General features: G+C 41.4%; 1 gene segment (V, D, J or C); it reads left to right on the forward strand.

The window, feature by feature from the left end:
- Nucleotides 1–15,212: 15,212 nt before the first annotated feature.
- On the forward strand, nucleotides 15,213–26,517 carry LOC140716195 (Ig heavy chain C region-like). The segment is given in 5 exon segments: nucleotides 15,213–15,393; nucleotides 16,523–16,825; nucleotides 18,766–19,083; nucleotides 25,160–25,480; nucleotides 25,857–26,517. Coding segments are annotated over 5 exon segments (1,365 nt in total).
- Nucleotides 26,518–26,749: the final 232 nt, after the last annotated feature.

The raw sequence follows: 26,749 nt of genomic DNA on the forward strand, positions 1-26,749 counted from the left end.
CCCAAGAATGGTCTTGTCGAATATCTCACTGAAACCTACGTAGACATATTCTATCTCTATCTGTACCAATCACCTCCATCTTCTCGAAAGCCTCAATGATGTTACTCAGACATGATCTGCTTTTGCACAACACCATACTGACCTTCCATAATTAGGCCATGTATTTCCAAATGCTCATAAATTCTGTCCCTACGAATCATCTGATTTGTTTCCCTACCTCTGTCATGAGATCCACCAATTCATTATTTCCAAATTATCGCCATTCCCATTCTTGAGCAAAGGAGCAACACGGGCTACTCACACCTTCCTTGAGATACACATTCCTTGAAATCACATTTCAAAAACCTGAAAAAATCTGCAGAAGAGTTGATTGGCCCAGGACTGCATTTATAGTAGTTTTTCCATATAGAATACTGAAAAGCTGAACAAATGCGAAGAGTTCTTTCCATGTACTTGATGCATTTGATTGGCATATTTGATTGAACTTTAGGTCTATTCACTGAAATCACAACTACGTTGGAATTGTTATTGAAAAGTCAAATGCCGTCTTACAAGCCGCTACTTTTCCATCTCTTCGACGAATCTATCAAACTCAGAGACTTGCCGTTCCGTGCTCCAACAATTCTTTAAGTACTATTAACCTGCCAATTGCAATTGTAACGAATGCTCCCTTCCTTTACATTTTTTTTGCTCTCCGACACTTTCTCGAGTGTAACCTCTGACACAAAATATATATTTTAACATATCATCTGCCAAGTTCTTGTTTTCCGTTATCAATTCCATCACTCTTTGGAGAAGCAGAGTTTTAAAATTTTGCTCAGTGTTTATTTGGAGCCCAGAAACAATATTGGGAATGTGTGTATATGGCTTTCTGAATTTTATTGGAGAGCGGTTACAAACTGATGATCACTGTATTATTTCTGAAGCCACCGTACAAGCTAAATGTATTGAGAAGCCACAGGTTAAAATCTCAATTATATCAAATGCTAACATTTGTCCACTATCACCGTGAATGCCCATTGAATATGCTTATAACTTTGATTTTTCAACACAATGCAGGTGGCAGCTCCGTTCACTGAAACAGCTGTACGAGACTGCTGTCACCTCCGCCCACCTATTCTATCTGCCACCCTGTGGTATAAATGTATTCACTAATTCATCCCATAGTTTTACTTCCTGAAATTTAAGTGAACACCTCCTTCTAAATGAAGTACGGGGCAAACCCGAACTCAGATGTTGCGGTCACCAATACAGAACAGATGGGCGATAACGGATGGCAGCTGAAGATAGGTGCGCAGGGGTCACTTATTGGTCCTTCCACATGTTACACTTTTTTACTGGGCAGTTCCTTCATTACACAATGTTGTAGCGAAATAGCGAATGCTTTTACAAATCTCCATGTGGTGTTTTGAAGCATCAACCTCGTTACATCAAGACAGTGATAATATGGTACCAAGAATTAAGAAATAGACTAGGCCTTTTGCATGAATAAACATATTTAAAGTCACGGCAATACCATCAATCGAAAGCGTTCTTGTTAGACTGTGAAAATTATGAATATTGGTTTCAATTTGCTTTCAAATCTTTCTGCTCTTTAGTCATTGCACTGACGTGGATAGCACAATTAGTTTCAAGTGATAATAAAGTATTTCGTTGTGCCCGTTAGACGATTCGGCAACCTTAAATAGCGCCATGAAATTGGCACGGCTTTATCACGTAACATGGTCTCCAATCTTGGTTCTCTTGTCCGTGCAATTTATTCAGTCGATTGTCACTAACAGGAATTAATATTCCAGAATGTAGTTAAGAATAAACATGCGAGTAACGAGCTTCGGAGGTAGACTGGGATTTGGGTAAATAAATAACATTTTTGGATAATGTGAGAAGTATCATTTTGTTTTGGAAAGTTGAGAAAGGAATATATAACATAAGTGTACTTGTGTTAAGAAGAACTAGGAGGTTAAAGATTCGGATAGATATCTTGGCTCAAATACTTTGCACGTTTACAACAAGCAACCAAGAGTAAAATTCTGCTCACGGTCTTGGCGGGATCATGATGGTAAATAGAGACCCTACCAAATTCGTTGTGCGTCCTCAGTTGGAAAGACAATTGAAATATGTGGGAGGGCCATTCGATTGATTATCTGGTACACATCGTTTTTAGAGTTCAACGCTTTAGATATAAAAGACCATAAGACTGTAAGGCATGGAACATATTTCCTCAAAGAATTACAATGTCAACTTTTGTGTGAAATCATCATAGATTCCAAGAGCTTTTTGCAAAGTTGGAATACAAAAGTGATGAATATTATTGTTTGAAGCACTCTTCGTATTATGCATTCTACATTCCGAAAAGTAGTAATTTGGGGATTTGGTGACGAAGTGTAACAAGTTTATTCTGATTTTTACCCAGCGCAAGGGAGACATTTCTCTTCACATCAATCTTTCTTCGGAAGCAGGCAGCGTCTTCCCTTCATTTTGCTCTCCAAGCATATGTTGAACATAAAGATATGTTCTGATTCGCGCATTGAATCTATTAAACTTTCCTTGATTAATGCCCAATTCACTTAAATATAACCTCGTAATTAACGAGCCACAGTTTAGATTCGTAATCTACTGGAGACTGCCGCTTTCAATCTATCCGGTGCCAAGACATCATTTTAAAAGTCATTTTCACTACAACAATCGTAATCCGAGCAGGTCAAGCAGCATCCATGGAAAGTACAGTCAATGTTCCGGGTCACAGCCATAGATGCTGTCTGGCCTGCTGAGTTCCTCCAGCATTTTATGTGTGTTGACTGGATCTCCAGCATCTGCAGATCTTCTCTTATTTGTGATTGAATCTTTAATCTGAGATCTTCAGCAGGACGGCTTACGTCTCATCGTTAGTTTTTCCCTATATTTCGTCAAGTTGGACTGATTTCCAGAGTATATCAGTTTGAAACTACTACAGCCACTGTACCAATGTAAAATCAGAAAAAAAACCTTATGATCTATAATGATGGGTCAAACAGAAACAAAATCTATAATGATTGCTAATCTGGCTTTTATATACTACGCTTATGATAATAAGTTCAAGTCATTTTATTTGATTGTTAATGTTAATAATCTGAACTTTTAATTCTAATTCACCTAATAATGCATAATTATACTCATCCGTTCGGCCAGCACATGATTCACATGCCCCCCATACACGCACATAGAATTCTCCGTATTTTCATGTGCCTGTGCAAGACCATCCTGAATATCTCCATTTGTATCTGTATCTGCCATCAACCTTCGTCGAGCATTCCAGACACACATCACTCGCCATGTAAAACACATGCGCCGCATATCTCTTTTCAAATTTCCCTCAAACCATAAATATATGTCCTCTAGCACTACACATTTCGATCCTGTGGAAAATATTTCGGCTGCTTTGTCTTTCAATGCTTCCCAAAACTTTATAAATGCTCTCAGGTTTTCTCTTGCCACGTTAGTCAAGAGTAAACAATTTCAGTTTCCCAAGCTCTCCTTATACCCCATACCCTCTAATCCAGACAGCATTCTCCTAAACCTCTTCTGCATTACTGAAACATTACTTTCCGCTGCTTGAAAACAGTTCTCTGATTAATAAAGGGAAACATGACATTTATCTTCTTTACTATCCTATCAAATGGGCTGCAACTGTGAGATGTCGACATGGATTCCCATGATCGCTCTGTACCTCAAATTCTGAAAGTGTCCTGTCGCTAACTGTGTAGATGGAACTTTACATTAGATCTTCAGGACTGCAGCATCTATATTTGCAGGGCTAAAGCTCTGTCTGAGTTTTCTCTGACCATTTCTGCAACTGATCTATTTTCTGTTCTAACATTTGGCAAACCTCTGTATTATCCATAATAGCACCTACCTTCCTGCATCCACAAACTTACTATTCCACACATCTACGGTTATGTTAAAGCGATATGTATGTATATATAATCACAAACATCGAAAATTCTAGAACAGAAGAACATTACTGACATACTTGCAACTAGAATAAGAGCCATTGATTACTGCACTCTGTCTTCTGTATGCAACACAATTATGAATGCAAACGGCCAAGTCGCTCGGGATGCAGTGCTTCTTAATATTCTATACGAGTTTCCCAAGAATGGTCTTGTCGAATACCTCACTGAAACCTACGTAGACATATTCTATCTCTATCTGTACCAATCACCTCCATCTTCTCGAAAACTTCAATGATGTTACTCAGACATGATCTGCCTTTGCACAATGCCATTCTGACCATCCCTAATTAGGCCATGTTTTTCCAAATGCTCATAAATTCTGTCCCTAAGAATCATCTTCATTAGTTTCCCTACCACGGACATGAGACCCACCAATCAATTATTTCCAGATTATCGCCATCTCCATTCTTGGACAAAGGAACAACACTGGCTACACACACCTTCCTTGAGATGCAAAAATACAAGTTATACAAAGCATTACCAATTGTAAGTCAACACGGTGCATCAACAACGCTGATGCCCTCCTTCTTAATGGGCTGAATGTCTTCAATCCATGATTTGACCAATTAAATGATGCGACATCATAGAAAGGTCCCTCTCTTTCCGGCGAACATCCACCATGACTGGCGGCAGCTGAGGCGAGGAGAACCCTATCTAGGGTAAATCCATGCAATGCTGCAGGTCTGGACAACATACTTGGGCAGGCAATAAGGATCTGGGCGGCCCAGCTGACAGGGATCTTAACGGTGATCTTTCTACTTGTCTGAAACAGTCCACTGGCCCTGCACTTTTCGAGGCAACCACCATCTATCGATACCCCCGAAAGCAACAATAACTGATGGAAATGACTGTCGGCCAGTTGCACTGACTTCAATAATCACGAAGTGGTTTGAGCGGCTGAGTAATGGAATACATAAAATCCTGCCTCCTAGCTGCATTGGACCATTTCAAGTTCGCCTACAGCTCAAACTGATATGCCATTGATGGTGCCATAGACACTTGTCCACCTGGAAAAGAATGCCTCGTACTCCAGAATGTTTTTCATTGACTGCAGCTCGGTGTTTAATATTATCATCCCTCAGCAGTTGGTGGCTGAGTTGTCCTTGTTGGGACTCAACACCCCTCTCGGTAACTGGACGTTGGACGCCTTGATGGAAATACCCCAAACACTCCGTGTTGGCTGGAACATTTCAAGCTCCATCATGCTGAGCACTGATGCCCCCATGGTTGTATTCTTAGCCTGCTGTTCACGCTTCAGGCTCACGGCTGCACTGCCTGATGCATCTCAACCCGCATCACCAGCTTCACTGATGATACTAAAGTGGATGGCTTCATCAGCAACAATCACGAATCAGCATTCAGAGATGGGGTATAGAGGCATGCCAATTGTTGCTAGAATAACATTCTGAGTCTCAAGGTGGACAAGTCGAAAGAGATTATTGTGGTCTTCAGGAAGGCACAGGTGGACCTCTCTCCATGGCACACCTTTGGCTGTGCCATGGAGAGAGAGATACAACAGCGCAAAGTTTCTCAGTGTGCACATAACTTTCTATCTACCCTGGACGTACAACAACTCTTCACTAGTTAGGAAGGCGCAGCAGCTCTTTCATGCGAACTTGAGGCTTGCAAGGCTCCCGCTGCCATTCTAACAGATTTCTGCAGAAGTGCCATCGAGTGTCATATTGGCTGCATCATTGTGTGGTATCAAAGCTCCAAGGCATCAGGGCGCAAGATCACAAGACAACAAAACCAACTGAAAGGATCATTGGAGGTCTCCCACAAGCCACCCCAACCAATATATGACCTTTAGCAGAAGCATTTTTGTGGATCAATACCACCCAACCCACAATCTCTAAGTCCCACTTCCATCCGGAAGGAGGTAAAGAAGCGTCAGGAGTAGGTCTGCCAGACAGGGTAACAGGTTTTGTCCTGAACGCTGTGAGACTTATGAATACTCTGCCACAACTGAGGTCCCGTTACTAGGACTGAGAGCTGTTTACTGGTTACCTGTGCTGCGTTTTACAACATACACTTTCAATTATATTTTATTAACTCATTTATAGTATAATACATTGGTTGACGTGCTGTGTGATATCTGTTGTGTTGAAGCACTGTGGTCTAACTGTACTGAATGTTATATTATTTGGGTTGTACAGTCAAATGACAATGAAATGGAACTTAAACAACGTTGTTGGTCAACGGTAATTGCACCTATCGCCTCTCTCCAGAAGACTTCAACGTAATGATTTCAAAGTGATCTAACGTTACCTATTTCTTTATTAAAATTTCCTACCATCTTAGCATGCTCCACTCTGATCTCACTATCCTGTAAAGATTTCTCCTTGGTGAAAACCGACGCAAAAAGCACATTTAGAACCGTACTGCTGTCTCTCCAAAAACATGCTTCCTACTTTTTCTGTCAGTGGTTCTATCCTCGTCCTAGTTATCCCCGTCTCTTGATACATATGTCCGCCTTGCCAAAATATGATTATAGTACCCTCTGTCTCCTAATTTAATACTGAACGTCTTTTCGGGCTTCTTTATATTTTCTCGGTATCACTGTTCGATGTTATCCTCCTAAACATTATGAATGTTTTATTTTTCTTATTGACTAAATTTGCCACGCCTGTCGCCATCGAAGGTTCCTTAGAAGTTGTATATTCCATTCAAGTTACACAGTTTTCTGAGTAATATTGACCTTCAGAGGTTGATAATTATTCACATTCGTTGCCCATCTGCTTCTACCCTTCACTTCATAATGGAGTGTGTGTCGTATTTTGCCACGTTATTCGAATTTCGAACAAATATCTTTAAAGTAAACAACCTCACGGGATCTTGGTCCCTAAATCTAACTGTAGTGTTTTCCCTGACCATAAATGACCCGGATTAATGCCCTAAATGAGGCACATCTGAATTCTTCTTTCGCAGTAATGTTTTCTGTCTAGCCGAATTCCTCCAGAATCTTGTGTGTTGCTTCATTATTACGCACATACACTGCAAGCGAATTCTAAGACACCACCATTGACAATAAACTTAGGGTCAGTTTTCTAACTACGGCTGGCCTCAGATTCATGTTGACTACCGATGTTGAACAGACGAAGGACCGCAAGACAGTAATGTGCAACAACAGGAATATTATTTAGTTATTCATGGTGATTAAACTAATGGCTTTTAGTGCATTTGCTGTCTCAAGTTGACGGTTACTCATGGATGCTTTTAACACATTTTTGAAGCCCTCTCCAGATAATAAAGCAAAGAAGAATGGAAATACATTCAGTGCGGATGGAGATCTTTCTCTATATCTCTATCCATACGTTTGTGCTCATATATTTCACCGATGTAATTATGGAAATATCGGATATAATGAATATCATTAACCGAGCTATAATCACAGTTAATACGCCTTCTGCATTATGCAAATGAGCCCAGACTCTCGAGGCTTATTAAGTCTTCGCTCCTTCACAAGGTTGCACAGACAGCCGACGCTGATGTCTGGAACCTTCTCTACTTAACAGGCTTTCTGGTGGTGAAGAAACCATGAATATTTTCTGTGTTCTGATATTTTTAGCGTGGTTACCGGGTACGTGCAGTTCATTTTTAAAGAGAATAATGATTACTATTTTGCCGTTGCGTAAACAAATTTCATTTTATGTTACATCCTGTGCTGCTTCAGATATGTGATGATTAAATTTGTTTTCCTTCCTTCAGATGCCTTCAGTGCATGGGTAGAACAGACACCAACAGAAGCAAAAAAACAAACAGGCGAAAATCTGACCATCAACTGTGTTTTAAAAAATGCTTCCTGTGACCTGAATAGCACATATTGGTACCGCCAAAGACCCGGTCAAACCAATAATGAAAGCTTATCGATTGGAGGACGATATGCGGAATCTATCAACAAGCAAGCAAAGTCCTTTTCCCTGCAGATCACGAATCTAATTGCTGAAGATACAGCCACGTATTTCTGCTATGCTCTCCACTACCACAGTAACAAACTTGAGCACAAGCCTATTCAAATACGTTGGAAAATCTTTCACGCGAGAAACTATGATTGCTTCGGTCTTTTGGGGAAGAAAATTGCTGAGCAGTAACGGATTACACTGTAGTGCGAGGGTTGGATTATAAAACGTTAGCGACAGTCACTATGCCGCACATATCCAAGTGGGCACAGTTGGAGGTGCAGCGTCACTTTGTCCTTCCAGAGTTATGCAAATGGGGACATTATTGCTATTGAATGAACCACTGTGTCAGACAGCAGCTGCCACAGTGATCCAAAGCATGGACTCTGCAATTCAAAAATCACCAATGCATTTTGTAATTGGAGAAAGGACAATGCTAACCCATTTCTGAACTGTACAATGCAGACGCCATTTTCGAGAGATTATTGGCTATAAAAGTAGCTGTGCGGAATAAAAACGGCGTTAAGCAAGATTGCAATTTGCGCCTTGACCACATGATCTTGTATTGATGTACAAGGAACCTTTTAGTACTAGCATCAGTGACTGTGTCAACAAACTGTGCCACAGTGATGAATCTTCAGTCCCCGTCATACATAAATCTCCTCCGCAATTCTTAATGCAAAACGAATGCAAGACATTCCTTCAGCGACTAAAACCTTTCGCTGCCAAACATTCTGCCTCTGCCAGACACTGGTATGCATAATGGAGCCTTGCTCTATATACTTGTGTAATTGTAATATAAATGTTATAATCATATGAATAACAAAGCTTGATATTTTCCTTGATATCTGCCTGGCTGAGAGTTATTATCGACGGAAGCCAATAAAACCTTTTCATTCATGTCCAGTTCCCTCATATCATGGAGGTATAGGATTACTTGACGGATTTATACACTATTTACAACAGTGAGGTTATTGTGCTCACGTGAAATGATGTGTCAAAACAGTGCCACAGTCGTCTAAGCCATAGCACAAACCTCCGGGACAGTTTTATTTTGTTCGTCGATTTGTAAGTGGGATTACAAACTGTGCCTTTACGTTCATCGATGTTGCTCGGCATAATTTTAAAACGATACTTCTTCTTTGGGTTGAATTCCACCTACATTCCTTGGTACTTAATCACCAAAATTCCCGTTTCAATATCACAAGCCCTTTTAATGCACCGAATAAACAGAAAGGCAGATGAAAACTGAAAGAAATTGAAACCCATTGACAAATAGAATATATTGTTAAGCCTTTTGGTTCTGTCTTATTCTGGAAGACCTACCTCTATAGTTCACTGTTAATGATCACTTTCCGCATTGGGATGAATGGGAAGTAAATCATTGTGTACCGAGTACGGAGGTGGCACAAAGCTGACTGTGAAAGCTGGTAAGTGACATTTTTCATTACATTTTGGGCAAGAGCATATGTTCCCCGATGAGAAGAGCAATTAGATTCTCACTTAAAGGATACAAACGGTGTAGTGCAATATCATAATGTACTTTTGCAAATAGAAAAATGCTAACTCGCTGAGATGTCCCAGAAGAAATTAGATACTCGCCTTTCCTCCCAAGATAATTCTTTCGTTGGCTTAAAAGAAGAAAACTGAACTTGGAGTATTTTACAAATCGAAGCGCATCAATTACCCTCGACCTGCTGCACGCCTCCCCCGAGAGTAACTTTAAAGTGTTACCTGATTCATTGATATAATGCGATTTTTCATATATTTGTATATTTGAGTGCCGATTAGCTTCCCACTGTCGCAGACATGACCTACATTGCCGTGCGCTACCAATATTAGAGAAAACCTCTTTATTAGTTCAAGTATATGAAGATTGAGTGTGTAAAGTGAACCCAAATACGAAAGAAGTTTGAAGATGAAATAGTGCACAAAGGGGTCGCCAGAAATATAAACTGTATTTTAATCATTTGATACTTGGCAGGGAAGTTGAATCATAAACTCGTAGTGAAAACAACTTGATACATTGCTGGAATAGAACAAAATATCTTTTATTTAGAAACACATATCATCGTCTAAAATGCACTTAAACTAGCTATAACGATTCTACATCTTCGATCCTATATTACCTCTTTCTCAGGACTGAATTTCATTTTTTTCCCAACAGAATCACGCCATCCCTTCTGCCTACCTTTCTGTTCTTTCCATACAAGGTGTATCCTTGGACGTTAAGCTCCCAACTATAATCTACTTTCAGCCATGACTCAGTGATGCCTACATCGTCATATCTGCCAGTCTCAAACTGCGCTACAAATCATCTACCTTATTTCACAAACTGCGTGCATTCAAATATAAGATCTTCTGTCCAGTATTCGTCAACATTTTTCCATTTGTCCCCCTGTTACACTGCAACTCACTCTCTGTAACTTTGCCCAATCATCTATCTGACCTTCTTGAAAATCCCGCTGCACACTGCCTCTGCTTGCATACCAGCTGCCACATCCTCAGCACTATCTCACCGTCTCCCATCACCTCGCCAAGTTAGTTGAAACCCTCTTCAACAGCTCTTGTAAACATTCTCGCAAGTATACTGGTCCCCAAACACGCTCCTATTGTGTTGGTCATCCAGAAGGGATCCCAAAGATCCATAAATCTTCAACAGTGCCCCTGCACTAGTTCCTCAACCATACATTCATCTGCTAGACCATCCTATTTTGAATTTCACTGTGGCGTAGCACAGGCAGAACTCCAGAGAGTACAGTACAACACTAGAGGTCCTGGTTTTCAGCTTTTTACTTAGCAGCTTCAATTCTCTCTTCAGGACTCCTCCCTTTTCCTACCTATGCCATTGGTGTTACTACGTACCCAGACTTCTGGCTGCTCATCTTCCCCACTTAAAATCCTCTGGATCCATTCTGAGAAGTCTCTGAAACTTGCACTTAGGAAGCAACATACCATCTGGGTGTCTCTATCGTGTCCATAGATTCTGGCGTCAACTGTTCCTATCACTAGTTCAGTCCTCTTCTGCCCCCTTTCCTTTTGAACCATAGCAGCAGATGCAGTGCCAGAACCCCTATCGCTGCGGTTTCCCCCCTGCTGGTATGTCGTCGTAGTGCACCACACACACACACACACACACACACACACACACACACACACACACACACACACACACACACACACACACACACACACACACACACACACACTCGAAAGTGGTGTACTTGTTATTGAGGAGAACAGCCACAGAGGTATTCTGCATTGGCTACCCATTTTCTTTCCTTCTCCTGACAGTCACCAAGCTTCGGGGTGACCACTTACTGTAGGTGCTATGTCTCACCTCCTCATTTTCCCGTATGAGCCGAAGGTCAACGAGCAGGTTGTCTGAGGAGCTAACTGATGCAGATGTGGTTATCCAGAAGGCTGGAGGTCTCCCAGGGTTCCAATTCTCACACAAAGAACACAACACGTCCCTGGAGCAATGCTCACTGCTCTCTGGACCAGCCGAGGAAGATTGTAGAAGAAGAAAATAACCAGATACTTGCCTCGCTCAAGTGCGTTGTCGCTGAAGCCTGGTGAGTCAGATCCTCCCCACTCCAACACTGGTCCACTCACACAATGACTGCTCTGCTTGTCGCTTCCTCGTTTTTATTTGTTCACTTGCCCACCTCAAGTAAACTGCGCAGGTGATTGAGAGGTGGCTATTGGCACAGACATGCGTGAGAAGGCCCAGAATGGATGACGCTTTTAATCTCATAGTATCCAATGTAAGCCCAACCTCTTCCATCCTGCAAACTGTAGGGATCCATGTATTTTCCAAATAGGATCACGGTTTTTTCCTGCACGCAGCCTTCAGACAGTGACTTCATCACCCCAGCGACATTATGGATGTGATTCCTCATCCCATTACCCTCAACCGGTCCAAAGATTTAATTAAATCTACCCAACAGCTCTATTCATCCTTGGCCTCTGACTCCTTTGCTGACATGAACATTCAAGGCAAGAATGCAAATATACAAATTATGAAATGGACCTGACCATGCTGTCGCTAATCCTACTTCTCCACTTCACCGTCGTCAGTCTTATTATGTGCTCTAGCCTTCACTCCCCACAGTGATATGTGATTGCCCTTTGTATGTAGGCATCCATCTCTCCATAAAAAGTATTGCAATATCCTTCTACTGCATATAAGTAATTTCAATATCTGTAATACAATACAATAGAAAAGATATCTTTACCTGGACTCTGTCATAAAAGAGGGACCTCATATTTATGCTCCAGTTTCCTGCCACATCCGAAAGACGTGCAGTTGTTTAGTTAATTTTCAAAAGAATATTGTTCACAGTGCTTAGAACAATGATAGAACTTGGGTGGAATTGATGTGATTGTGGAGGCGAAGAAACCAAAATGGATTCATGTAGAATCAGTGTAAGTAACTGGTATAAGTTCTGCACACGTTCGGTAGATCGAAACACTTGTTTCTTTTCTTTTCGTTTGTTGCTTTTATTTTATTCAGAGATACAGCACAGAAAGGACTTCCTTTTGCAACTAGTAACGCCACCCTGTAACTTTCCTATTTAACCCTAACCTAATCAAAGGACAATTTACTAACTGGTCTGTCTTTCCACTATAGGAGTTAATTAGAGTATCGGGAGGAAACCCACACGGTGTCGGGGAGACCGAGCAAACTCCTTAGACATGGCGCCGGAATCTAACTCCAAAATAAGACCCGCCGAGCTGCAATAGCATTGCGCTAACTGCTGAGTTACCATGTGCCTTCTGCTTCTCCAAAACTCTTTCTAAATATCCACGTTTCCTTCGTCCTTATCATTTAGACTAATTATAAATATTCTGGACCCAACATCTATCCACGTGATTCTAGCGAGCACTTGGCATAACGCTATTACAATGTCGGCTGTAAGATTGGGGCTCAATTCCTGTCTGTCAGGAGTTTGTACATTGTGTGCTTTCTCCAGGTGCTCCGGTTTTCTCCCATATTCCAAAGCCCTATGCTTAGGGTTAGTGAGTGTGAGCATGCTATGTCGGCGCCGGAAACAGCGATTGCTACAGGCTGCCCAGCACGTTCCTGGCTAATTTGATTTGACACAAACGGCGCATTTCACGAGTTTGCTTCAGTTTCATCCCACCGGGTACCGGAAATTCTCTCGTAGTGTAAAACGGGATGTTTAACGGGAAGGGTGGACTTGAAGAATTAATGTGGTCTCATGATCAATGTTATCTAATTCCAGGTTCATCTCAGCGGGCACACTGTAAACTTGCCATGTTGATTCCCACATTCAGTACACCTGAACACTCATCAACAGCAAGATGCAGTTTGAGAAAATTGTAATTGTAAAATACAGTGTTGTGTGCTATGGACAGATTGGAAACGTTTCAGATTAGATTAGATTCAACTTTATTGTCCTTGCGCCGAGTACAGATACAAAGCCAATGAAATGTAATTAGCATCTGACCAGAAGTGCGAAAGAATAGTATTATTTACAAAATACCTGTGAATAAAAATTAAGTGCTACAGCATACGAATATAAAAGTACTGAGACAGGTCAATATGGGTGCAATTCTGCTTAGCGCTGTGATGTGAGGTTCAGCAGAGTCACAGCCTCAGGGAAGAAACTCTTCTTGAGCCTGCTAGTGCGGGAGCGGAGGCTCCTGTAGCACCTACCAGATGGGAGGAGAGTAAAAGGTCCATGGCTAGGCTGAGGTGCATCCTTGATCATACTTTTCGCTCAGCCCAGGCAATGGTTATGGTAGATTTTCTCAATGGTGGGCAACTGGGTGCTTATAATCCGCTGGGCGGTTTTCACCACCCGCTGGAGTGCTTTGCGGTCCAATACGGGACAATTGCCATATCACACTGAGGTGCCGTGCACTGCTCATATTTTTGCTGTATTACGTACATCATGATCATCAAAGTACAAAGTTCAAAGTATAATCAAAGTACATATACGGCATCATATACAAGCCTGAAATTAATTTTCTTGGTGGTATTCACATTAAATGAATTTCATTGATACTATTGAACAGAATAAAATCAATGAAAACAGGTACACATCAGGATGAACAACCAATGGGCAAAACACAAACTGTGCAATTCAATTTAAAAAAGTAAATAAAAATAACAATAATAAATAAACAATACATATTGACAATATGAGATGATCTTTTTTTACAGTGATCTGTGGGCTGTGGGAAAGGCTCAGTAGCAGGTGAATGAATTGAGTGAAGGTATCCTTTCTGGTTCAAAAGCCTGATGGTGAAGGGGTAGTAATTGTTTCTGAATCTGATGGTTTGAGTCCTGAGGCTTCTGTACCTCCTTTCTGATGGCGGTAGCGAGAAGAGAGTGTGGCACGGATGGTGGTGGTCCTCGAAGATAAATGCGGCTTTCCTGTGACAGCGATCTATGTTGATGTGTTTAATGGTGTGGAGGTCTTTACTCGTGATGAACTGGGCAGTATCCACAACCTTTTTGCATGCTTTCCACTCAAGGGCAATGGAATTTCCAATGGTATATTCTACCGCATATCGACATAAGTTTGTCAAAGTTTTAGGTGATATGCTGGATCTTCTCAAACTTCTAAGAAAGCAGCTCTACTGCTACGTTATCTTTCTAATGACACTTATGAGCTTGGACTCAGGATAGGTGGAGGAATTTGAAGTTGGTGATTCTCTCCCAAGATGAGGACTGGCTCATGGACCCGCGGTTTTCTCCTCTGTAGTCAATAATGAGCTCCTTGGTCTTGCTGACATTGAGTGAAAGATTGTTATTCTGGCAGCTAGATTTTCAATCTTCCTTCTCTGTGTTGCTTCGTGAGCACCTTTGAAACGGCCAAGGGTTTATCAGGCGTAATTATAAAGTACCATTCAAGGTACACGAAATATTCACTGCAAGATCTGATACCACTATACTGAATGAAATACCGTTGTTTAAGTCGCCCCTTCAGCCAAAACGTCTTAGAAGCGCTAACATAGTTCTAGATGTAAGTAGTATTGCAGTTGTATTATGCCTAACACGTTGTCACGAAGAACAACGTAAAATTAATCCAATCATTTCAATGATGTTTCTGATGATTAATATTTTGCAGGACAGTGATAAGAGTCTAACCAAATTAGTAGAGTACGTCTTTCGTTTTTGTTAATTTTAGCAAGGCAACCGATCGCACCAAACATCAATCTCGTCTATTCTGCAACCGACAGACAAAAGGCACAGGGTTTTGTGGAATTGATTTGTGTCATGAGCGTTTCATGTAGTCTATTGTAGCTTTGTGTTGAAAACACAATTACCTGAAAACATCGCAGTGATCTGGCAGAACATTCTGCCTTTACCACCAGTCCTCCGGTTAAAACATCAAACAGAACGTTTACCTCAGCAAGTGTGCTCAAAGTGCCGCTGAATGAATGGACCGGTGGTTCTGTGTATTCGTGCCACGTATCCCACTCTGCAATGAGCAGCAACATCCGCAAAGACATACGAACCGAGTCAGGTGAGAGGGAGTTCCCAATTTACAGATGAAATATTTCCATTTTCATCCTCAGTTTTACAGTTGTTGGGTTGTGATCAACGCGATTTAAAAAGAACCAGACTAGTAAAGATTGAGATGCCTGTTAATATAAAGTTTGGATAAGGGACAGACTGGAATGTGATTCTGAACGTTTAGTCAGCATACATGAAATATCAGAGGTAAGAATTCCAAACAAATCTTGGAAGCAGTAATCATAATATCTCTTGTTGCATCAGCGAATATTGATTTCCGATCATGTTAATGCATCGAATAGAATTTGTGTATCCTAAACGATTCTAAGGAATCCAAATCAAGTCAAGGCAAGTAGCTTTTATTGTCATTTCAACCATAGCTGCTGGTGCAGTACACAGTTAAAACGAAACAACGATCCTCCAGGACCATGGTGCTGCATGAAACAACACAAAACTACACTAGACTACGTGAAACAACACAAAACTACATCAGACTTCAGGCCTACACGGGACTCTGTAAAGTACACAAAACAGAGCAAGACAGTGTAATAATTAATAAACAAGACAATAGACACAGTAAAGGACAAGTTACAATATAATAATTATAAATGATTAAAAGAGGAGCACGGGCAAGGGGTGGTAAAAGATATTCTGCGATCCTTTCTAAATTTCGTTGCACGTTAAATTTTACGGATATGTTATATCTCTGGCTGGAATCAGCATGCAATAATGAAAGTGTTGGAAAAGAAATAAATTAAAGGAAGAAAGTAGTCGAGGCAACCACCCGACGACTCAAACAGTTGAACTTTGTGTAAACTGGTCTTTCATTCTTGCATAAATACATGGAATGACCTTAGACGCTGCATATTTTGCCACTTTTTCCATCTAATATTCGCTTCCACGATCTAGCTTTCAGTGTTCTGTCCTCCCTCAGTCTGCCTCTCTGGCTAGCTCCATACCTCTGACTATTCTGCCACAAGCCACTGACCCTTTCCCTACTCCGGTATTTTATCACTGTCGTCCTTTCAGGGAAAGTCTGAATGTATCCGTCCCTTCACCCTTCTTTATTATTAAATTGAAATCATTGCTAAGTTTCAGGTTCGTCATCAATAAATCATCCTCTCAATTTTGTGTTCTAGGTTTCGCATTGTTACTCAGAGATCCTACCGTTGAAGAAATGTGGATAAACAAAACTGCCACACTGGTGTGTGAAGTGATCACCACAACTCCAACTGAGGTTTCCATCTCCTGGACAGTGGGTGGAAAGAAAAGGGCTGATGGTGTTCAAACAGGACAGGCAACAAAGATCGGAAGCCAGTACATGACAGTCGGCCGTTTGACCAGCAGCGTTGCGGAGTGGGACAGTGGGGTAGAATACTCCTGCTCGGTGCAGGACAATCAATTAGATACTCCATTATCAAAACGGACACGAAACACAAAAGGTGGGTGCAATAAGAACAATCGAAACCCAAAGTAGTGTAGATGCAGAAAGAGGAACAGAAAGTGCTGGATGTCAGGCAGCAGATTGCAGAGCAAAACAGGCATGACTGTGAGCGAGTTGCCCTCTGGTAGAGCCGTAAGTTAATACAAAATTCAGGGGAAGACTCAGGGGAGTTGAGAGTTAGAGGGCAAAAGTGTAGAGGTTACACGAAGAGGAACTTATTAACTCAGAGAGTGGTAGCTGTGTGGAACGAGCTTCCAGTAGAAGTGGTAGAGGCAGGTTCGATATTGTCATTTAACAAAAAAATTGGATAGGTATAGGGACAGGAAATGAATGGGGGGTTATGGGCTGAGTGCAGGTCGGTGGGACTAGGTGAGAGTATGCGCTCGGCACGGACTAGAAGGGCCGAGATGGCCTGTTTCCGTGTTGTAATTGTTATATGGTTATATGGCTATTTTATATGGTTATAAGACGGGCGTTGCGACAATTACGTCACCAATAAAATACCCCCGATGCATTGTTAACAGAAATGTGAGAGACATATGGTGCTAGAACATAAGAGCAGCCTTTTCGGCCCAGTAAAACTGAGTGTGCATCGGTACTAAGGAATTGTACATTTTAAAAATTGTTTTGTAGTTTCAACAACTCCTCACAGAGTCTACCCTCAACCTCCACATTAGGAATAAGTTACAGTAGTCAACGTAGCTAGTACCTACATGTTTATCGACATGAGAATTGAAAAACCTAAATTAAATGTGATTTGTGTCAGACATACTAATAGCGGTATCCTTGCGCTACCACACTCAATCGTCGTTGAGTCATAAAATGACACAACACTGAAACCCATGTCCCTCTGAAACCCATGTTAAATGCTGTTTCACGTCTACCTCAATCCAAAGTGCAGTAACATAAAACATTCTTTGTCTTTCCTATTTCAGTGATCGTCCAAATACTTTCATAATATGGTGACCACGATCAAGATATCAGCCATTTCGTCTGAGATACCTTTTCCTAAAGCTCCTTCTCTTAACTTAAGCATATGCTCTCTTTGGATTCCATGCTAGCAATAAGGAACGATGTTGTCAATTTAGCTTATCTTTGTCGCTAATAATTGTATCTGGTTTTATCGGGTCACTCCTCAGTTCCCTTCACTCCAAAGAAAACAAGACAAGCCTACCTAATTGCTCCCCATAATTGAGGTTCTCCAGTCCAATTAACATGCAGTTGAATATGATATCCACTCTTTCCAGTGCAGTGACATTCATTTTATAAAGTGACGATCAGAACTGAACTACGTATTTCAAACGCGAGTGCACGAGTGTTTGGTGAAATTAAAACAGAGCTTCCCAACTTTCACATGCTAAACCCTAATCTATGAAGGCAAGTATGTCATGTTCTTTTGCCAACATTCCATCTAGCGGTGCTGCCATTTTCTGTATACTATGGGCTTGAACTTCAGTATATCTCTGTTCATAAAAGTTTCTTAATAATGAGCCATTAAAGTTCATCTGCCGCCGAACGTGTAACTTTCTATTTGATCTGTGTCGTGTCAGCGGTTGAGACACCAAGCCTCACGATTCAGCAAGTTTAGTGTCAGCCATAACCTCAGGAATTATATTTCCTATATGTTCATACAAATCTTTATTTCTATCACAAACTACAAAAATCACAGTACTGTGGTACGCCGCACGTAGCATAATTCCGAACAGAAAGTTATTGTCACCATTACCCTTAGCAGCTCACTAACAAGTAGGCTGCTCACCATGGAGTCTAAAACAAATTGACAAGCGTATTGATAGAAACCTTGTCAAATAGAAAGGGGAGCAATGTTTCTTCTCCGCAGATCCTACAAGTCCAGCTGAGTACTTGCACCGTTTCATTGCAACCACATTTCAGAAAGACAATTTTTGGAGATTAACGCTGGTTGACTTTCTCTTGCAGCCAAACCATTGGAACCAAAGGTACGCCTCTTGCCACCGTCTCCAGAGGAGATTCAAACTACGGGTATCGCTATACTCACATGCATGATAACGGGATTCTACCCCGATGACATAACCGTTTTGTGGCAGAAGGACGGAGCCGCGTTCTACTCGAACGCTAGCAGCTTCTCCACGGCACTTCAACAGGACATGACCTTCAGCACGAGAAGCCTCCTTTACTTGACTGAAGCCGATTGGAAGAATGACGCAAGATACTCCTGTGTCATCACGCACCCACCTTCAAAATCTACTGTGAAAGCAAACATCATGACCCTGAAAGGTAAGTAAAGTTTGCCAATATACACACATCCATTCTGTGTTCGATATCCCAGACAAAAGATAAAATGCATCAACCGCCTGCAATGAGCAGAGTGGAACGATCATTGTAAAGTAGTATAGTAGTAATCAGACCTCTCTGATGGTCTGCTAAAATAACATATATGAGCGTCAACTAAAATTCATAAGATGCAAACGGATCACTGTTGAACCTGCGAAGACAAAATGCATTATAATATTAACTTGTCTCACCAATAGAAGCTCAATAGGGTAAAGCTGAAGGAATATGTACGGACATTAATTGTTGAATGACAATGTGAATAGAGCCCATTTTTGTCGTTTCTGATTATATTCTAAGAAGATTGTTTAATGGGCCACACTTGTAAACAAACTTTTTTAAGCTCAATTAAAGTATAATCAATACACACGAATTAGCATACTAATAATTCACAGGTAACGGAGGATGGTTTAACGATGAGTCTCCGATGTGTTGGCTTGAATCATTGGGTGGGACGATCCTCTGTAAGGATTTTGTACGTCTTTTCTGTGCAATGCGTGGATTTCCTCCTATTACTCCGATTTCCTTCCACAGTCTAAAGATTTACCGGTTAGTAAGTTAATTGGTCGTTGTAAGTTGTCCAGTGATTAGGCCAGGGTTACATCAGGAGTTGCTGGCGGCGCTGCCCGAATGGCCGGACGGCCCTATTCTGCCCTATATCTTAGAATAAATAAAGAAATGTGGGACCAACTAACTGATGTGAGTCACCGAAGCATAGAAAACCTACAGCACAATACAGGCCCTCCGGCCCACAAAGTGATGCCGAACATGTCCCTACCTTAAAAATTACGAGGCAGACCTATAGCCCTCTATTTTACTAAGCTCCATGTATCTTTCTAAAAGCCTCTTAAAAGACCCTATCGTATCTGCCTCCACCACCGTTGCCGGCAGCCCATTCCACGCATTCACCACTGTAGAAAACTTACCCCTGACATCTCCTCTGTACCAGCTCCCCAGCACCATAAACCTCTGTCCTCTTGTGGCAACCAGTTAGGCCCTGGGAAAACGCCTCTGACTATCTACACGATCAATACCTGTCACCATCTTATACATCTCTATCAGGTCACCTCTCATCCTCCATCGATCCAAGGAGAAAAGGCCAAGTTCACTCAACGTATTTTCATAGGGCCTGCTCCCAATCCAGGCAAAGTCCTTGTAAATCTCCTCTGCACACTTTCTTTGGCTTCCACATCCTGCCTGTAATAAGGCGACCAGAACTGAGCACAGTACTCCAAGAGGGTTCTGACCAGGATCGTATATAGCGGCAACATTACCTCTCGACTCCTAAATTCAATTCCACGATTAGTAAAGTAAGTATTGAAATCCTCCGTACCATCAACAGCCATCTGACCAGGACTGGAGAAAACACGTCGCAGTGGAACACTTTCGACCTGACGACTGTCAGTTTTTTCTCTCGCATGGTGTTGATGGTCCTCGGCCTGGATCTCACAACAAAACATAATATCATCCACGACTATCAGCGGGAAGTTTAGGGATTTCAGACGTATCCGTTTTATGGAGAAACTGAAATGTAATTCACAGGAAGATGCAAAGTCAACATAGTTCTGTCAATTACTTGGACCATTAGATCCCATTATATAGTAAACATTCATTTAGCGATACAGCATGGAGTAGGCTATTTTTGTCTTTCGAGCCACGCCACACCAAAAGCTGCACAACCCTGATTAACCTTAACCTAATTGCAAGTTAAATTTTACAGTAAGACCAAAAAACCATGAAACAGAACAGAACATCGTGTCTGCTCCGCCATTCCATCATGGCTGATCCCGGATCCCACTCAACCCCATAAGCCTGCCTTCTCGCCATGTCCTTTGATGCCCATACCGATCAGAAAACGATCAACTTCCACCCTAACAATATGCACGGGCTGCCTACTCCGCAGTCTGTGGCAAAGCATTCCACAAATCTACTACTCTCTGGCTGAAAAAATTCCTCCTTACGTCTGTTCTAAAGGGTCGCCCGTCAATGTTGAGGCTGTGCCATTCAGATCTCGATACCCTACCATAGAAAACATCCTTTCCACATCACCCTGTCTCATCCTTTCAACATTAGGGAGGTTTCAATGAGATCCACACGCATTCTTCTAAATTCCAGTGAGTACAGTCCCAAAGCTGCCATACGCTCCACATATGTTTTCCCCGTCATTCCTGGAATCATCCTCGGGAACCTCCTCTGGACTCTCTCCAATGAAAACACATCCTTTCTGTGATATTGGGCCCTAAACTGTTAACAATACTTTTAGTGCGGCCTGATTAGTGCCTTATAAATGCTCAGCAGAAACTCCTTGCTGTTATATTCTGTTCCCCTCGAAATAAATGCCAACGTTGCATTGGCCTTCTTTACCACAAGCTCAACCTGTAAATGAACCTTCTGGCAGTCTTGCACGAGGACATCTAAGTCCCTCTGCACCTCTGATATTTGAAACTTTTCCCCATTTAGATAATAGTCCACACTATTGTCCCTTTTGCCAAAATGTATTATCATACATTCCCCAACACTGTGTTCCATTTGCCACCTTTTTGTCCATTATTCTAATTTCTCTAAGCCCTGCTGCAATTGCATTGCTTCCTCAGCACTACCTGCTCCTTCACCTTTCTTCGTATCATCCGCAAATTTTGTCACGAAGCCATCAATTCCATTATGTGAACCATTGATAAACAATGTGAAAAACTGGTGTCCTATTCCTGACCCGTGAAGAACACCACAAGTCCCTGGCAGCCAACCAGAAAAAAGGCTCCTTTTATTCCCATTCACTGCCTCCTGCCTGTCAGCTATTCTGGAACCCATACCAGCATCTTTCCGGTAAAGAGATAGGGTTTTATCTTGTTGAGCAGCCTCAATTGTGGCATCTTATAACACCCCTTCTAAAAATCCAAGTAACTCACTTCACTCCCTCACCTCTGTCCACCCTGGTTGATACTTCCTCGAAGAGTTCTAAAAGATTTCTCAGGCAAGATTTCCCTTCACAGAAACCACACTTACGTTGACTTAGTTTTATCATCAGTCTCCAAGTACCTCAAAACCTCACCCTTAATAATAGATTCCCACACTTACCCAACCACTGAGATTAGGTTTACTGGCCTATAACCCCTCCCTCCTTAAAGAGTGGAGTGACATTTGCAATTTTTCAGTCCTCCGTGACCATGCCAGGATCAAGTGATTCTTGAAAGATCATGGCCCTTCCATCCGTTATTTCTTCAGCAACCTCTTTCAGGACTCTGGGATGTAGACCATCTGGTCTAAGTGACTTATGTAACTTTCAGTTTGCCTTGCACTTTTTTCCTTTGTAATAACAATGGCACTCACTCCTGCTTCCTGATGCCCATGGACCTCTGGTACAGTGCTAGTGTCTTCCACAGTGAAGATAGATGCAAAATACCCATTACGTTCATCTGACATTTCTTTGTCCCCATTACTACCTTACTAGCATCATTTTCTAATGGTCCAATATTACCTCTCACCGCCCATTTACCCTTTATATAATTGAAAAATAATAATATCTTGTTTTATATTATTGGCTAGTCTGTCCACAAATTTCACGTTTTCCCTTCTTATAGCTTTTTTTAGTTGTCTTTTGTTTGATTTTAAACGCTTCCCAATCATATAAATTCCTACTCCCTTCTGCTACCTTATATGCCCTTTCCTTGGCTTGTACGCAGTCCTTATCTTCCTTTGTCAGCCACGGTTGCCGGCCCCTGCCATTTGAGAACTGTTTCCTCTGTGGCACATATCTATCCTGCGCCTTGTGGAACTATTCCCAGAAACTTCAGCCATCTCTGCTCTGCCTTTATCCCCGCCAATATCCTCTTCCAATCTACCTGGACACGCTCCTCTTTCATGCATCTGCAATCCCATGTATTCCATTGCGATACACACACATGCGAGTTATGCTTCTCAATGACCCCAATTAACCAACTCGGTTTTTCTTTGACTCTGGAGCAGCTGGGGAAAACATGGAGAACGTACAGACTCCTTATAGAACAGCGCAGGCATTAAACTCCGAACTCCAAGACGTTCCGAGCGGTAATAGCGTCGCGCTACCGTGGCTCCGTGTTGTTGGTTGGCAAAGGTCGGAGCCACTAATTGCACCAAAGAAAATAATGAAAATCAATTATACAAGCACAATGACGTCGTCGTATTAGATGGTTAGGGCAGTTTAGTACCCTTCAGGAGCTTCATGAGTGAACTCCTTTCCATGATAAGCACAGATGATCGTTTATGTATGCATATTGAACATATCCAATCACAATGCCTGATCAAATGAAGCAGTCCATTTCTCTATCGAGATCATATCCTAAAGCTGGCACCGACTGCAAAGTGAGATTTCTACGACATAATTTCTAGACAATAACTAAAATAAATTATAACAATCTGCTCCGCATATTCAATGGTTCACGCACAAGAACATTCAGACCACTCCGAACACCAACATTTTCCAGTTTCCGACCATTCATAAAATATACTATTGTCATATTTATTTCTCCTCGGTCAGTATCCTCACGTTTTCCACGTAACATTCAATCTGCTGAGTACTTAACAATTTACTTATCTGGTGTAAATTCCACCAAATTCGCCCAGAATCATTCCTACTGCCCACGATGCCACATAGCTCGTATTCCCAGTAAACAGACATATTATAGTATATCCCCCAGTAATATAATTGAAATAGATTCAGAGTATCTGAGGCCCCAGTATCGATTACCGTGATATCCTGTTCGCCACAGCTTTTAGGGCCGTAAACCCTTAAAGGGTTCGCTTCTGGTACATGGTTGCTGTACTGTTTAACATGCACAACATGGACTGCTTTTATCCACCCGTGCTACTCTGACAGTATTACCCAGTATTACCACAAAATACCGTGATGGACAGGGGCTTCAAATACGCGGGTGTCACTTGGAAATAGAGTATGGCACCTTCCTTTCAGTTTCGATGGGTTTATATTCTGTAATTCGCTACCCAACAGCAGTGAAAATTATGCTTCGCCGGAAGCATTGAAGCAATTCAGGAAAATAGCTCACATTTTCTATGCAAGGCAGGTAAACAATGAACTTACCTGCTGCATAGAGAATCGAAACAAAAGTAATTAAGCAAAGTTACTAAAGCCTAGTGCACATTTGAAACTGAATTGATCCTCCAATTGTTACTGTATTTTAATATCACAGTTTATATTTTTTCTGGAATGCGTTGGGTGGTAAATAATGGAGGTGTCGGCTCATATTTCGCAGTAGAGTTTTATAATTTTCAAGATCAATTAAGTGGAAGCCCTTCCTTCGAATACGTGGTTCCATTACATTTTATGGCACGTGGTAACCTACGGAGTCAACGTGGCCGCTTCCGTTTCATGTTACTGGCAAATTTTTCTATTTCTAGTGGAGTAACTCCCACAAAATATGACCGAAAATATTGAAGGACTGGCAGTCGGTCCTCGGTTCGTAAAGTAATGATGTATTGAATGCTAATCACACAACATGTTCTTTATTATAATTCAGTGGCATGTTATATTTTGTTTTCTTATTTCGAAGAGCGTGTTACTCCGTCCATAATGGAGAAAGTACTGCTGTTTTAACTGAGTATAACTTTCCGCTTAATAGTTCTTTTCGATCAACTTCTTTTAGAATCACACTGGGGACTGGAAGACAAACCTTTTGCTCATTTTGTGTGAATACCTTTGAAGGAAGCCACGTTTTCCCTCAGTATTTTGAAGATCTAAGGGGGAACGTTTGCATCCCTGAATGGGAAAAAATACTTACTATTAAATTCATGTCAGTATACTGTTTGCGCTGTGGTATCTATAATCGGGAGAATCAATGAGGATATCAAACAAGGAAGATAGAGGAGTCAGGTTGATTAGGCAAGAATAGTTGTATGAGCGAAGCAGAAAAAAATGTCAGGGAAATGAGTAGTAAGTGGGATTATGAGCTACTCCGGCCTGGTTATAGTTGTTATTATCCACATCTGAAACATCACAGAATGAATATAACCATTCCCACTTTTTTACCAGAAGAATGCCGTGTGGCAGACATTAATGCCATCATAAAAAAGCCTTCCTTTGAAGAGATTTGGATGCTTCGGAGAGCAACAATTGTGTGCGAAGTGGTTTACACAGATTTACATGACGTCACAGTCTCCTGGCGAGTAAATGGGAGTCGGAGAATGAACGGAGTAGAGACTCGCGGTCCAGAGTGGAGGGGAAGTAAATCCGTCATCATCAGCAAACTGAAGATCAGTGCAGAGGAGTGGAACAGTGGAACCGAATGCCTGTGCTTCGTAGAATACCGTGATCTGCCAACACCACTGAAAACCGCCACCAAAAAGTCCAAGGGTAAGCGCAATTAACTGCCGTCTTGAGGCACATCAAATAAGCTTTTTGGAAGTGACATTCATGAACTAGTCAATAGAGTTTAAAAATATAATCTCCTCCATTCCGTTGCGTAACAGCAATCCAGAAGAAAAAAAATGTCCACCTGTGGTAACGTAGAATAGAAGCTGCACAAAACTGCAAAACTATACATAGTATCTTAATAACAAAGAGCAAATGCAACACCTTATTTATATTTGGAGCCGATATGTTTTCAGTTGAAAAGCTGATCTAATTTCTGAGTTTATTGATATTTGAACATCCGGAGTCTGGTGAAGATACAAATCTGCAAGTCACAGATGAAACTAATTTAACGTATGTTTTTTTTTTCCCCTTCCAGTTACTGAAATGCACCTCCCTAAAGCCTACCTCTTGTACCCATCAGCTGAGGAGATTCTAGCCGAGGAAGCAGCTACCCTCATTTGCCTCGTGACCGGTTTTTATCCAGAAGATATATACGTCGGTTGGATGGCGAATGACACCCTTTTGCATTCGGGATTCTCCATCCAGTTTAACAGCGATAAGGAAAACGGCTCTAACTCGGTCACCAGCAAACTGAGGATCAGCGCAGAAGACTGGGAGAAGGGAACCACCTATAGCTGTTTGGTTGGACATCCGTCGCTACAAACAAATATAGTCAGAAGTATTAATAAATCCCGGGGTAAACCTACTTTAGTTAACGTGTCAGTTGTTCTAACTGACAGCTTGAAATCGTGCGTCTAATCACCCTTGATTTGATGATTAATAGCTTGGAAGTGTTTCTTGCTTACTGCGTAGTTGTTTGAGTTTCCGTTTTGCTGATTTACTGTGAGACACGCATAGCATTCACTCTTCAGATTATCTCACCGTAAATGAAATATTCCATTAATTTCATCTGTTCGATAACATTGTGATGAGCTCTCGATAGCATTAGAATATTTTTAACCTTACGTTGATTCTGAAAATGTAATACTTCAGAGATGCTAGCAAGTCGCGGAATAAATAGCAGATAGCGATTTATTCTGTACGCCACATTATATTGAAATAAATTCAGAATGAAAACTTGGCTTCCACATGTGTGTTCATATCTTTGCTCTTAAGAGTAAAACATTATTCAGTTTTTTTATATTAGCTTCATTAATATATATGGTATACTTCTATTCTTTCCTTTTCACATGTCGCAAATATGGCAGGGAGACGAGAGAGGTAACGATATAAGGCAAATTACTAAGGTTATTCAGATCCTAGCGGTTC

This window comes from Hemitrygon akajei, chromosome 25, assembly GCF_048418815.1.
Source record: "Hemitrygon akajei chromosome 25, sHemAka1.3, whole genome shotgun sequence".
Classification (NCBI taxonomy): Eukaryota; Metazoa; Chordata; class Chondrichthyes; order Myliobatiformes; family Dasyatidae; genus Hemitrygon; species Hemitrygon akajei.